Source organism: Bos grunniens, chromosome 9, assembly GCF_055505025.1.
Source record: "Bos grunniens cultivar Pamir isolate PY7600 chromosome 9, Bosgru_T2T1.0, whole genome shotgun sequence".
Taxonomy (NCBI): Eukaryota; Metazoa; Chordata; class Mammalia; order Artiodactyla; family Bovidae; genus Bos; species Bos grunniens.
In genome coordinates this window covers 43,772,852-43,787,967 of record NC_141173.1, presented here as the reverse complement: position 1 = coordinate 43,787,967, position 15,116 = coordinate 43,772,852, and the positions used below count along the sequence as shown (strand labels likewise).

General features: G+C 40.6%; 1 protein-coding gene across 8 annotated transcripts in view; it reads right to left on the bottom strand.

The window, feature by feature from the left end:
- The window catches only part of PDSS2 (decaprenyl diphosphate synthase subunit 2), a 296,799-nt gene that overhangs the window by 2,044 nt on the left and 279,639 nt on the right, over nucleotides 1–15,116 (bottom strand). The window contains exon 8 of one of the 8 annotated variants that reach the window (XM_086317479.1): nucleotides 2,301–2,395. The exons of the other annotated variants lie outside the window; for them this stretch is intronic. Within the exon in view, the coding sequence (XP_086173605.1) occupies nucleotides 2,301–2,395 (95 nt within the window). The remainder of the gene's footprint in view (nucleotides 1–2,300; nucleotides 2,396–15,116) is intronic. 8 annotated transcript variants of the gene reach the window in all.

Here is a 15,116-nt window from a genome sequence, read left to right as displayed (position 1 = left end):
CCATTCTAGCTCATACAGAGCCCTCATATTATCATCTACTCTTCACTCTCATTGCCACATTAGTTCAGGCTATCATCATCCCTCGCCTGGGTTATTTTTGCAATGACCTCCTGAAGAGTCTTCCCACTATCAGCTCTTTCCCTCTGGACTCCATCCTTCATACTACCAAGGAGCTCTTTATAAAATGCAAATATGATCTTGCTTAAAACCCTCCACTGCCTTCCAAGAGCTCTAAGAAAAAAAGAAGTCCAAGCTCTTTCATGAGGCATGGAAGTCCTTTATCTATCTAGCTCTTTCTCAGCCTGTTCCTTCCCTTTCCCTGTTTCATCATTACTTAGGGAACCTACTTGCATCTGATGAGGTCTTCCCTGATAGCTCAGTTGGCAAAGAATCCACCGGCAATGCAGGAGATCTGGGTTCAATCCCTGGATTGGGAAGATCCCCTGGAGAAGGGAAAGGCTACCCACTCCAGTATTCTGGCCTGCAGAATTCCATGGACTGTATAGTCCATAGGGTCACAAAGAGTTGGACACGACTGAGTGACTTTCACTCACTTCACCTGTAGGACTGCTGGTGGGTACTACGTGAGACAGTACAGGGTGTTTGACAGTGTCTGAAACACTACGGATATTCAGAATGACTTAATTCTTCTTCCTTCTCAAGCCCTTTGCCACTGCCAGGAAAGCTACTCCAGCCACCATGATCAAGTCTATTTTAGCTTGATGCATAACAACCTCATAGGTAGTTGAACTTGGATCAGATCAGCTTAAAGATTAAAAAAAAAAAAAAAAAAGGAAAAGAAAGGACATACCTCTTATTTTCATTAGCAGGTGTTAGGGGAACCAGGGTCGGGGGGGGGGGGGCTGCGCTCTGAAAACCAACCTAAGAACTTTATTAAAAAATTCTATTATCAAATATTTTTAATTTTTCTTTTCTATTTTTTGGCTGTGCTGCATGGCATGCAGGATCTGTTCCCTAACCAGGAATTGAAGCTGTGGCCCCTGCAGTGGAAGCCTGATATCTTAACCATGGGACCACCAGGGAAGCCCCTTGAATATTTTAAAAGTACAGAAAAGTTGAAAGACTAGCACAGGAGTTGGCAACCTATAGCCTCAGACCAGAGGCTCAGATCAGAAGGACTGATGCTGAAGCTGAAGCTCCAATACTTTGGCCACCTGATGTGAAGAACTGACTCATTGGAAAAGACCCTGATGCTGGAAAGATTGAAGGCAGGGAGAGAAGGGGATGACAGAGGATGAGATGGTTAGATGGCATCACTGACTCGATGGACATGAGTTTGAGCAAGCTCCAGGAGTTGGTGATGGACAGGGAAGCCTGGCATGCTACAGTCCATGGGGCTGCAAAGAGTCGGACACGACTGAGTGACTGAACTGAGCCTCAGACCAAATGTGGCTTCCCTGTTTTTATAAATTAAGTTCTATTGGAACATAACATGCCCATTCATTTAAGTATTGTCTATGGTTGCTTCTGTGCTGTAACGGCAGAGATGCAGAGTTGAACAGCTGCCACAGAGACTGTATGAATTGCAAAGCCTAAAATATTTACACTTTGGCCTTTACAGGAAGTCTGTGACTCCTGGACTAGCAGAACACATATCCTCTACCAAGACTCAACAATCATTAATACTTTGCTATTTTTGTCCTATCTCTGAATCATTTGAAAGTAAACTGTAAGCAGTGGTAAGCTGCTTAATTACTCTCCAGAGGAGAAATTAATTTTCTAGAGGAGGAAAAAGCCCTACTTGTAGATTTTGTGGTTTGCATACTCCCATCATGGTGGATTTCAAGCTACCAATGGTTGCAGAATCACAAAATTCTTAAATATTTAACAATTGGCTCTGAGCTGGCAGGACATGACTTGGATGCACCACAAGCTGTAGGATGCTTTACCCTTGTTTTGAGAAGTATCTCCTAAGATAAGAACATTTTCTTACACGGTCAGAACTCTATTATCAGAGCTCGGGAAGTTAACAGTAATACTCTTCTATTATGTAATATCTAGTCTACCTGTAAGTTTTCCCAACTGGCTCCAAAATTTCTTTTTTAGCCTTTCAAGGCCCACCCTACCCCCTTCCCTGAAACTAATAAATCCTGGTTCACACACTTCATTCGTTATGACACTTTAAATTTCTTCCTCCCCATACTGTATTGCCATTTTGAAAGGACCAAGCTATGTTGTACAGTGTTCTACATTCTGCATTTCTCTGATTGCTATGCAGAGTTTGTTAGTCTATAAACTTTATTCAGTCAGGCTCCATTGAATATTTGATGCTGACTTACATGGCATTTAGTGGGCTTCCCTGGTGGCTCAGATGGTAAAGAATCTGCCTGCAATGCAGGAGACCTGGGTTCACTCTCTGGGTTGGGAAGATCCCCTAGAGAAAGAAATTGCAACCCACTAAGTTTTCTTGCCTGGAGAATTTTATGGACAGAGGAGCCTGGTGGGGTATGGTATTTAATCCTACGTGTGTGCATGCCAAGTTGCTTCAGTCATGTCAGACTCTTTGCAACGCCATGGTAGCCTGCCATGCTCTTCTGTCCATGGGATTCTCCAGGCAAGAATACTTGAGTAGGTTGCCATGCCCTCCTGCATTGGTAGGCGGGTTCTTTACCACTAGCACCTCCTGAGAAGCCCATTTAATCCTACAATGAAGGGTAATTCAGATTAGGGCAAAACAGCACTCAGGAGGGCTTCACTGGTGGCTCAGTGGTACAGAACCCGCCTGCCAACGCAGGAGACGAGGTTCAGTCCCTAAGTCAGGAAGATCCCCTGGTGTAGGAAATGGCAACCCACTCCAGTATACTTGCCTGTGAAATCCCATGGACAGAGGAGCCTGATGGGCTACAGTCCATGGGGTCGCAAAGAGTCAGACACAACTGAGCAACTGAACACACACAAGCACCCAGGAGGACAACTCTAAAAGTTACTCATGCCCTAAAAAGAGTTAATTTCTCCTTCCCAATGACTATTCTACTTCCAGTTAATACTCCAATCTGCTCTCCACAGAGCTGGCTCACAAGATGTTGCATACCAAGGACCCAACAGCTTCCATGTGTAAAAGTCCCATTTCAGGACTCACTGGTAATCTAATCCTTCATGGAAGGCATTAATATTCTTCTTCATAGGCATCTGTATACACTTTCACCAACTAAACATAAACTACTGGTTCAAAGGAAATCCTTCAGATATAATTAATAGGGCATAACTGAGATTCATTTTTACTATAAATTAGAATAGGCCATGAGTTCATCCAGAAAAATACAATATTGGAAAATATAGAAAAATACAAAAACAGAAAATACAAATATACAAAATACAAATAATATAAAAATAATAAACAAAAAAATAATACAAAAATACAAATACAGCAAAATACAAAAATACACAAGACACATTAAACTGGAGTTCATAAACCTGGCTGATTATAAGATTCACCTGGGGAGCTTTAACATACAGATACCTAGACCTCATTCCTGGAGATGGATTCAGTAAGGCCTTAAAAAAATACTTCTTAGGTAACTCAATGATTAACCAGATTTGGGAGTACCTCACTCACTGGGGCATGTATTTGGAGCGATGATATTTTAAAATTATCATGTTGGATTTATACTGTTTTAACCACACTTGCAAACTGTTGTCTTTGTGGTGATCAAATTAAATTCAGCAAGCATTTATTGGGCACCTCTATGCCATAGCTCGGAGAAGGCAATGGCACCCCACTCCAGTACTCTTGCCTGGAAAATCCCATGGACGGAGGAGCCTGGTAGGCTGCAGTCCATGGGGTCGCTAAGAGTCAGACACGACTGAGCGACTTCACTTTCACTTTTCACTTTCCTTTTTTTTTTTTTTTATATTTATAGCACTTTTATTCACAGTAGCCAAAAAGTAGAGAAAAATCCAACTATCAATGGATGGATTTTAAAAAGCACTAAAAAATGAAATACTGATAAACAATGCAACGTGGATGAACATCAAAGATGTTACGTGAAATGAAAAGAAGCCAGACACAAACTTACACAGAAAGCAGATCAGTGATTATGGGGCTGAGATGGGAATGAAGAGTTTAGGTGTTTTAGTCACTAAGTCGTGTCTGACTCTTGAGACCCCATGGAGTATAGCCTGCCAGGCTCTTCTGTCCATGGGATTTCCCAGGCAAGAATACTGGAGCGGGTTGCCATTTCCATCTCCTCACTTTTCACTTTCATGCATTGGAGAAGGAAATGGCAACCCACTCCAGTGTTCTTGCCTGGAGAATCCCAGGGACGGGGGAGCCTGGTGGGCTGCCGTCTATGGGGTGGCACAGAGTTGGACACGACTGAAGTGACTTAGCATAGCATGCCATAGCTATATAGTAGGGGCTAGAGGTACAGAAAGAGACACAGTTGCTGCCTCCCAGGACTGCTTGTTAGAGGACTTGTCATTGGGCTGCAGAACCAGGGAGGGCTGAGTGGAACCTGGAGGGATTGGACCCAGGATGTTGGTTCTTATAGCTGCAAGAGAAAAGACCACAATAAAAAAAATTCTTTTCACTTTTGCCTTCACCTACATTTTGACTGGGCAAATTCCCAACTGATGCACAAATACAACTTTCCACATTAGGATGTGGCTAAAATGCTCATAAGCCCATTCTGGCCTTTATGACCTGAAAACCACTTTAGCTGTAGGATAAATTAAAAAAATACAAAAAGGTGAATTATCATTTTGCATTTATTTCCATGATTTAGCACTTTAGGGCAATAATTTAATTGAACCTCTAATTAAGTGAACTGAATAGTTGTATAAGTACAGTATCACCTGAAATAAATTAAGTCCAAATTGCCTGATAGAGGATCCATTAAAGATATTAACACAGAGAGAAAAGAATGCATAGTACTTAAAATTAAGTGCATTATTATTAGTATTTATCAAAAGGTATCACTTTTCAGTGACAAATGTATCTTTTATGAGACCATTTTAAGAAATCATTGTAAGCCTCTGAAAACTATTTGGTTTGAAAGTCCTCTGAAAATTAAAGACAAGCCCCTGCCATAGGGTCTCGGTAGCTTTAGAAGATGAGGAGGCAGCAGCTCCTTCCGTCCGATGAAAACAGAGGAAGACTTTAGATCTAGAAGAAACCCCAAGCACTGTCTTCTCACCTCGTTTTGCAGGAGAAGATACTGGATGAGCGAGGCTAAGTGGCATGGACAAGTCAACAGCAAATTTGAGAAATGGCCTGGGTTTCATTTCTGCACATCCCGAGCTCTTCCAGCCTATAGCACTGGAAAAGACTTGGAAATAACCCCAAGTTTTATTTCACCCAACCAGAACAGGGATACTAAAACCCATCTGGAACACAGGTTAGACTGTGTTCTGAAGAACCTGTATAACACAGTAAGGGAGTATGAAACAATGTAAAGTTTTGGGTTTGTTTTTAGTGGTTGAAAACAGCTGGATGAGGGTGAAAGAAAACAAACAGAAGCCATGCTATTAGGGGAAGAGACCACATACCTCCCAGCCAAGAGGTAGGAGTGGACCATGCTTGCTTAATAGAGATTATAAGCTGGAAGAAAGGTACGATGCAGTAATGACATGGAGCTTCAACCTGTGAACAGCTGCTAAAACTTGCATTCTATGGTTGACAAATTCTTGGTGTGCCTGACTGATAATCTTATGTATCAGAAGAGAGAAGAAGCACTTTTGCTTAGTTATGTCAGCATAACTGGCTATAAATGTGATAGGGATTAACAAAAAATTAATGGCATCCTGGTATTAGAATCGGCTTCTCTGGTGGCTCAGATGGTAAAGAATCCGCCCACAATGCGGGCGACCTGGGTTCAATCCCTGGGTTGGGAAGATCCCCTGGAGCAGGGAATGGCAACCCACTCCAGTATCCTTGCCTGGAGAATTCCATGGACAGAGGAGCCTGACAGACTACAGTCGATGGGACTACAGTCGATGGGGTCGCAAAGAGTCAGACATGACTACGCAACTAACACTTTCACTGGTATTAGAATCAGTCCTTAGAAAGGACTAGCAGGTGTGGGTTTGGACACCTGGACTGTGTGTTAAGAAAGTGCATTGCAAAAGTGAGTTAGTGAAAAGATGGCCATGATTCCAAGAATCTATAACTGGAAATACAGTTCAAGGGTGACAGAAGCTACTGAAAAACTAAGCTCCAACAATAGTCATAATTAATTATGAAAGTGAACAAAATAATGGCTACTGAAAAAACTCTCTCAGGACTCACATTTGAGAAGGCATGGGTGTAAAAGGAGGAGCCTACCAACCCCTCCACTGCACAGAGAGCCACCGTGGAGATCGGGTCCTATCCCTGGCTTGAAGGAGCTGACAGAAAGAGAGGCAGAAAGCTGTAAAAATTGTGTAGGACTCCACCAATAGGTTTGTACTGTCACCAGGACGCCTCATAGAAAATGTTCAGAAACAAACAACCTTATCAAAACCTGCTGAAGTGTGATGGGCATTCACGGGGGCAGTACGGGGAGGAGATGATGACAAAAATGAGGGGCTTTGAAATGTAAAGGCTGTATGCTGAGTAAGAGCAAGTATGTACAAATATTTGCAAAAGATAACGTACTATTAAAAGAAGACAAAGGAAATAGAACAACTGAAGAATGAGTTCAAAATTGTAAAGACTAAATTCCACAAAGATGGGCCTTTAAAGATGATGCATAAGATATTACGCATTCAAATAGCCCATTACAGCTTGTCAGGGAACCTTGGATACAGCTACCATCTTGGCTTTTGGTGTCCTTAGCTTTCCAAGACCACCCACTCTTCTCATTCTAAACATTGTATTATCCTCTAAGACAAACAGCTGTGCAGCTTTTTCACTTCCTGTACCTGATGTTCCTGTCCAGTTTTCATTCTCTGACACTTTCTTCTTTGCCTTCCTCCTCACGTCATCTTCCTCTGAAGATGTAGTTCCTGGTCTAGAGCACCTTCACAGACGCACCCATCCACCTCTGTCCTGCTCTCATATGCTTGGAATGCATATAACTGTCCTTCCCAGCTACTGAAAGACTGTGAGAAATGTCAGAAATGGGAGTCAAATGACTAATGCCTTCCAATACTGGACAAAAAAATGAGAACAAATGTGCATTCTGTAACACAGATCCATGAACTTATGAAAATTATGGCAAAAATCCAGAAGAGGTTAATAGACCGATTGTGAACTCTAGAGAAAAAGCAGTGGTGATCACAGCCCCAGGATAGATAGGTCACAATGAGCACATTATAACAGAACAATCTCATTTTTCTTTTGATATTAACTTGACTGCTAGCTTCAGAAATAGTAAAGTACATTCAGATATTCATCATGGATAAGACAGAGAAACAGGATCTGTATTAGAGTTTGGTAATATGGATTCAAATATGTAAAACAACTATTCCTAGAAAATGTTTAGTAGTGGATTTATATTGAGCAGAAAGGTGATACCTGGTATTGTACTGCAAGACTCAGTACTTGGTTCCTTTCCCTTATCACAGTGATTGAAAGATGATGGAGAAGAAATGCAGGTTAAATTTTAATTTTCAGATGTCACACAGTCAAGAGAGAAAGCTAACACATGGACAGCATCAAAATTTTAATGGTTTTGACATGTTGAGCAATAGACTGATACTAGCCAGATGAAATGGAACAGGGCAACCGTATAGTTGAGCATTTAGGTTTCATAAACTAATTATAAAAATGTAAACCCCAGTTTGGCAGTGACTCATAGAAAAATGCTGAGAATCTTTGATAATGACATTCTGTATATAAGCCAAAACTGTGACGCAGATACTAAAAAAAAGCAAATGCAAACCTTGGCAGTATAAACAGATGCACATGTCCAAAAGACAGGCAAGAACAGTCTCACTGCAGTCTTTGATAGCTAATCATTTTTAGAAAACTATGTTCAAATCCTGGGTGCCATGTCTCAAGAGAGACACTCACAAGATAGATAGGGTCCAGCATGAGGATGAAGAAGTATTTGGAAACGTGTCATCTAAGGAATGCTTAACCTGGAGGAAAGGGTTAAAGGAAGATATTAAACCCATCCTCAAACTACCAAAGCAATTAAATGGAAGAAGGAGCAGTCCTGTTTTATATGCTTCAGGGAACAGAACAAAGAGCAATCAGGTGAAATTTCTGGGAAGCTTCAATTTCAATTACAAGTAAGAAAGACCTTTCAAAAGACTAGAGTTGTCTAACAACGAATAATTTTTTTTGACAAGCTGTAAACTCCCTATCATTGAAAGTCCTCAGAAACTTGATGCCCACATCAGAGAAGGTATAAATGAAACTCTAAGCTGAAGAGGGAGGTGGGACAAGGCTGTCTCCAAGGTGCCACGCCACTTTAAGATTCAAGCTGACTGTGCTTCAACTGAATGGTTTTGCCAGCTTCTGAGTGGCAAGACTTGGTACAAAATGAAAAACAGTAATTAAAACCTTTCTTTAATACAATAAACTGTGAAATGTATCACAAACAACATAAAAATTTCCTTTTTACTTAGAATGACTTATTTTACTTAGAATGACTTATTTACTTATTAAAAAGCAGAGATATCACTTTGGCAACAAAGGTCCGTCTAGTCAAAGCTATGGTTTTTCGAGTAGTCATGTATGGATGTGAGAGTTGGACCATAAAGAAAGCTGAACGCCAAAGAATTGATGCTTTTGAACTGTGGTGTTGGAGAAGACTCTTGAGAGTCCCTTGGACTGCAAGGAGACCAAACCAGTCAATCCTAAAGGAAATCAGTCCTGAATATTCATTGGAAGAACTGATGCTGAAGCTAAAGCTCCAATACTTTGGCCACCTGATGCAAAGAACTGACTCATTGGAAAAGACCCTGATGTGGAAAGATTGAAGGCAGGAGAAGGGGACGACAGAGGATGAGATGGTTGAATGGCATCACCAACTTGATGGACATGAGTTTGAGCAAGCTTTGGGAAGTGGTGATGGACAGTGTATCCCGGTGTGCTGCAGTCCATAGGGTTGCAAAGAGTTGGACACGACTGAGTGACTGAACTAAACTGAACTAGAATGACAAATTATTTAAAAGAATCTATAGTAATCTACAGGAAAAAAAATCTACTGATCTTAATTACTTAATCTATTGATCTAATGACCTTAATTAAATGTCTTATTTTGGCAAAAATGGAAGGAAGTGGAAATAAGAGAATTTTTAGTTATTTCCTCCATCATATGAATTCACAGGTGAAGACACAATTAGAATGGTAGTGTGTCCCAATATTAAAATAGTAATAATAATATAATAATAATAGCAATAGCAACAAAGACAACCCCATATATAGTACTTACATGTGCCTGCTACTGCTGCTGCTAAGTTGCTTCAGTTGTGTCCGGTTCTGTGCGACCCCTGAGACAGCAGGCCACCAGGCTCCCCCGTCCCTGGGATTCTCCAGGCAAGAACACTGGAGTGGGTTGCCATTTCCTTCTCCAATGCATGAAAGTGAAAAGTCAAAGTGAAGTCGCTCAGTCGTGTTCGACCCCTAGCGACCCCATGGACTGCAGCCCACCAGGCCCCTCTGTCCATGGGATTTTCCAGGCAAGAGTACTGGAGTGGGTTGCCATTGCCTTCTCCAATGGCCTGGTGGGCTGCAGTCCATGGGGTCGCTAGGGGTCGGACACGACTGAGCGACTTCACTTTATTTTTTCACTTTCATGCATTGGAGAAGGAAATGGCAGCCCACTCCAGTGTTCTTGCCTGGAGAATTCCAGGGACGGGGGAGCCTGGTGGGCTGCAGTCCATGGGGTCGCACAGAGTCGGACACGACTGAAGCGACTTGGCAGCAGCAGCACTCTTCCAATATATCTATATAATACATATAAGATACATATAATAGTACTTACCTCATAGGACTACTGTGAGGATTGCATACACAAACATATATACCTTCTGTTCTATATATCTTATGAGGTGTATGTGTGTGTGGATCTATCTATCTAGGAAAAATTCAAATTTCATTTGAGAAGAGAACACATATGTTAATATTGTTCTTTGCGCAGGGCAAACTTTTAAAATACGCATTCAAATCACAGATTTTAAAAAATACATCAAATCAAATACCTTTGGATAAAACCATATTTACAGAGATGACAGAAACCTAAGCCATCATTAGATTATGTACCTCTAACAGCATACACATTTTTTTTTCTACCACAAGTAAAAATGCCATACAGTTGTGGAACAAATGTCAATAGGAATTGGAGGTGGAAAATGCCCACATTTTCTGCTAAGAAAAAGCCATAAATACCTCAATATACTTGAGTAAGTATATTCTTCTAGACATACTTTTTAAACAAAAAGGCAGTGAATAAAATGAAACTAGTATATTTGTACCTAAAAAATTCTTAATAACAGACACTTTTTGTTTTAATTAAAAATCTCAACCAAAGACTCTGACTGCAACATTGGTATTGGGGTTTCATGCAATCAACTGGACACTGCCTCTTATCATTTTCACAATTAAAAAAAAATTTCATTGTTCGTCATGCTACATTGAAGTCACTGGATAAAAGATAAGTTCAAAATGACAAACATAATTTATCACAAGCTTTAAACATTTTTACTATTCTCTAATAAAATATCAGAGTATTTTTCCTTTGTAAAAGAGCCTGTAAAATTACTGTAATATAGATCTGTATTGAGTTTTGAGATACTAATTTTTAACAAGTTCTGTTTATTGTTTTGAAGGATTAAAATCATTCTGTATAACTGTGTGAGAGTTCAGGACACACATGACATTTGTTACACTGCTCTCCTTTTCCCTGGCTAAATTCTGGAAGCCCATGGAGATGGGAGGTAAGAGAGGTGGACTCCAAGAGGGACAAAATGCCATGTATTTCCAGACATGATGGCCTTTCAAGCACCTTGGAACAGAATCCTCCAGAACCCACACAGGAACCTTTTTTAAATCTTATAACAGGATGAGATGTTCCCTTCCTAAGACTGATTAATTCATTTATGCTGTTTCATAATAATACAAAAAATAATCATAGAGAGGCAATAAGCACACTGCCTCTCTCCCTGGCAGTGGGGAAACTCTGGGCCTGGACAAGTGTGACCTTGGACAAAGTAACTTCTCTAAGCCCACCTCACCTATAAAATCACAAAGATAATATTTATGCCACAGGCAATTATTATGAGGAATGAATAAGATAATATATGTGAAATTAACATCAATAAAATGCTTTACAAATATAAGGTTTGAAGAATAAGGGAGCATGGGGATACATTGCAAAGCTCACATTAACATTTATATAATGTACCTGGTTTGTTTCCAAGGCAAACCATTCAATATCACAGTAATCCAAATCTATGTCCTGACCAGTAATGCTGAAGAAGCTAAAGTTGAATGGTTCTATGAAGACCTATAAGACCTTTTGGAACTAACACCCAAAAAAGATGTCTTTTTCATTATAGGGGACTGGAATGCAAAAGTAGGAAGTCAAGAAACACCTGGAGTAACAGGCAAATTTGACCTTGGAATATGGAATGAAGCAGGGCAAAGGCTAATAGAGTTTTGTCAAGAGAACGCACTAGTCATAGCAAACACTCTCTTCCAACAACACAAGAGAAGACTACACATGGACATCATCAGATGGTCAACACTGAAATCAGACTGATTATATTCTTTGTAGCCAAAGATGGAGAAGCTCTATACAGTCAACAAAAACAAGACCGGGAGCTGACTGCGGCTCAGATCATGAACTCCTTATTGCTAAATTCAGACTTAAATTGAAGAAAGTAGAGAAAACCACTAGACCGTTCAGGTATGACCTAAATCAAATCCCTTATGATTCTACAGTGGAAGTGAGAAATAGATTTAAGGGACTAGATCTGATAGACAGAGTGCCTGAAGAATGATGGATACAGGTTCGTGACATTGTACAGGAGACAGGGATCAAGACCATCCCCAAGACAAAGAAATGCAAAAAAGCAAAATGGCTGTCTGAGGGGGCCTTACAAATAGCTGTGAAAAGAAGACAAGAGAAAAGCAAAGAAGAAAAGGAAAGATACACCCTTTTGAATGCAGAGTTCCAAAGAACAGCAAGGAGAGATAAGAAAGCCTTCCTCAGTGATCAGTGCAAAGAAATAGAGGAAAACAATAGAATGGGAAAGACTAGAGATCTCTTCAAGAACATTCGAGATACCAAAGGAACATTTCATGCAAAGATGGGCTCAATAAAGGACAGAAATGATACGGACCTAACAGAAGCAGAAAATATTAAGAAGAGGTGGCAAGAATACACAGAAGAACTGTACGAAAAAGATCTTCACGGCCCAGCTAATCACGATGGTGTGCTCACTCACCTGGAGCCAGGCATCCTGGAATGTGAAGTCAAGTGGGCCTGAGGAAGCACCACTTTGAACAAAGCTAGTGGAGGTGATGGAATTCCAGTTGAACTATTTCAAATCCTAAAAGATGCTGCTGTGAAAATGCTGCACTCAATATACCAGCAAATTTGGAAAACTCAGCAGTGGCCACAGGACTGGAAAAGGTCAGTTTTCATTCCAATCCCAAAGAAAGGCAATGCCAAAGAATGCTCAAACTACCACACAATTGCACTCATCTCACATGCTAGTAAAATAATGCTCAAAATTCTGCAAGCCAGGCTTCAACAATATGTGAACCGTGAACTTCCAGATGTTCAAGCTGGTTTTAGAAAAGGCAGAGGAACCAGAGATCAAATTGCCAACATCTTCTGGATCAACAAAAAAGCAAGAGAGTTCCAGAAAAACATCTACTTCTGTTTTATTGACTATGCCAAAGCCTCTGACTGTGTGGATCACAATAAACTGTGGAAAATTCTGAAAGAGATGGGAACACCAGACCACTTGACCTGCCTCTTGAGAAATCTGTATGCAGGTCAGGAAGCAACAGTTAGAAGTGGACATGGAACAACAGACTTGTTCCAAATAGGAAAAGGAGTACGTCAAGGCTGTATATTGTCACCCTGCTTATTTAACTTATATGCAGAGTACATCATGAGAAATGCTGAGCTGGATGAAGCACAAGCTGGAATCAAGATTACCAGGAGAAATATCAATAACCTCAGATATGGAGATGATACCACCCTTATGGCAGAAAGTGAAGAAGAACTAAAGAGCCTCTGGATGAAAGTGAAAGAGGAGAGTGAAAAAGTTGGCTTAAAGCTCAACATTCAGAAAACTAAATGGCATCTGGTCCCATCACTTCATGGCAATCAGATGGGCAAACAGTGGAAACAGTGGCTGACTTTATTTTGGGGGGCTCTAAAATCACTGCAGATGGTGACTGCAGCCATGAAATTAAAAGACGCTTACTCCTTGGAAGAAAAGTTATGACCAACCTAGACAGCATATCAAAAAGCAGAGACATTACTTTGTCAACCAAGGGTCATCTAGTCAAAGCTATGGTTTTCCCAGTAGTCATGTATGGATATGAGAATTCGATTATAAAGAAATCTGAGTGCCGAAGAATTGATGCTTTTGAACTGTGGTGTTGGAGAAGACTCCTGAGAGTCCCTTGGACTGCAAGAAGATCCATCCAGTCCATCCTAAAAGAGATCAGTCCTGAGTGTTCATTGGAAGGACTGATGTTGAAGCTGAAACTCCAATACTTTGGCCACCTGATGTGAAGAGCTGACTCATTTGAAAAGACCCTGATGCTGGGAAAGATTGAAGGCAGGAGGAGAAGGAGACAAGAGAGGATGAGACGGTTGGATAGCATCATCGACTCAATGGAGATGAGTTTGAGTAAACTCTGGGAGTTGATGATGGACAGGGTGGCCTAGCATGCTGTGGTCCATGGGGTCTTAAAGAGTCAGACATGACTGAGCAACTGAACTGACTGACTGACTGACCTGGCTTTGATTATAAAGATTCACAGACTATTTTACATAGATTCATGGAAGTATTTTAAATATTTTAAAACTGTGATTATTAGAAAATAGGAAACATGCTTGTTCTGAAAAATGAATTTCCAAATCATTTTGATCATTGAAAATTCAGTCTATTCTCCCTAAAAGGGAAAAGAAAAACACATGATAAAGACAGATAAGGTATCATTTTTCTTGCCCTCTCTTCCACACGAGTCTATTAAGCTCAGTCTGGATGATGTGTAGCCTCCTGTTGAGAGTGAGATTTCAAAACTCATTTCAAGGCTCAACCTGTCAGCTAAGTACATCTGAGTCTGTGCTGTGAAATACTATCTACAAAGACCTGAACATAATCAAACAACTCATTGCATACAAATTACTATATCTGAATATATATGTATATTATATGTATGCTGTACTTAGTCGCCTAGCCATGTCTGACTGGTGCAATCCCATGGACTGTAGCCCACCAGGCTCTTCTGTCCATGGGGATTTTCCAGGCAAGAATACTGGAGTGGGTAGCCTATCCCTTCTCCAGGTGATCTTCTGGACACAGGAAATGAACTGGGGTCTCCGGCATTGCAGGCTGGTTCTTTACCAGCTGAGCTACCAGGGAAGCCCATATTATATGTATAAATACCTCTAAACAAACACCCATAGATACATATATAATTTATAAATATTTTCATATCATTAAAAACATTTCATTGGCATAATCAAAACTGACCAAAACTGTTCACTCTATGTCTGAGTATTCAGGTAAAGTTGTGCTTGTTGCTTAAGAAACAAGAGGTCAGCTTGGAGCTCAGGGTGTGTGCTGATTTCAGTAGATGTGCTTGATTTCAAAATGTAATTAAAGGGAACTAAACAATTTTAGTTTTTAAAGTTAATTTATAAATTTTCATTAACATTTGGTAAGTAAGGTATCTGAGGGTGGTGGTGGTGCTCAGTCATGTCTGACTCTTTGCAACTCCATGGACTACAGGCCACCAGGCTCCTCTGTTCATGGGATTTTCCAGGCAAGAATACTGCAGTGGGTTGCCATTTCTTCTTCCAGGGGATCTTTCCAACCCAGGGATCAAACTTGCGTCTCTTGCATCTCCTGTACTGGCAGGTGGACTGTTTACCGCTGCACCACCTGGGAGGCCCCATCTGACATATGTATGGAATTATATTAAATTGAGGCTTAATTCCACAGGAAAAGCCATTTTTACTGCTTGGTTATCATGT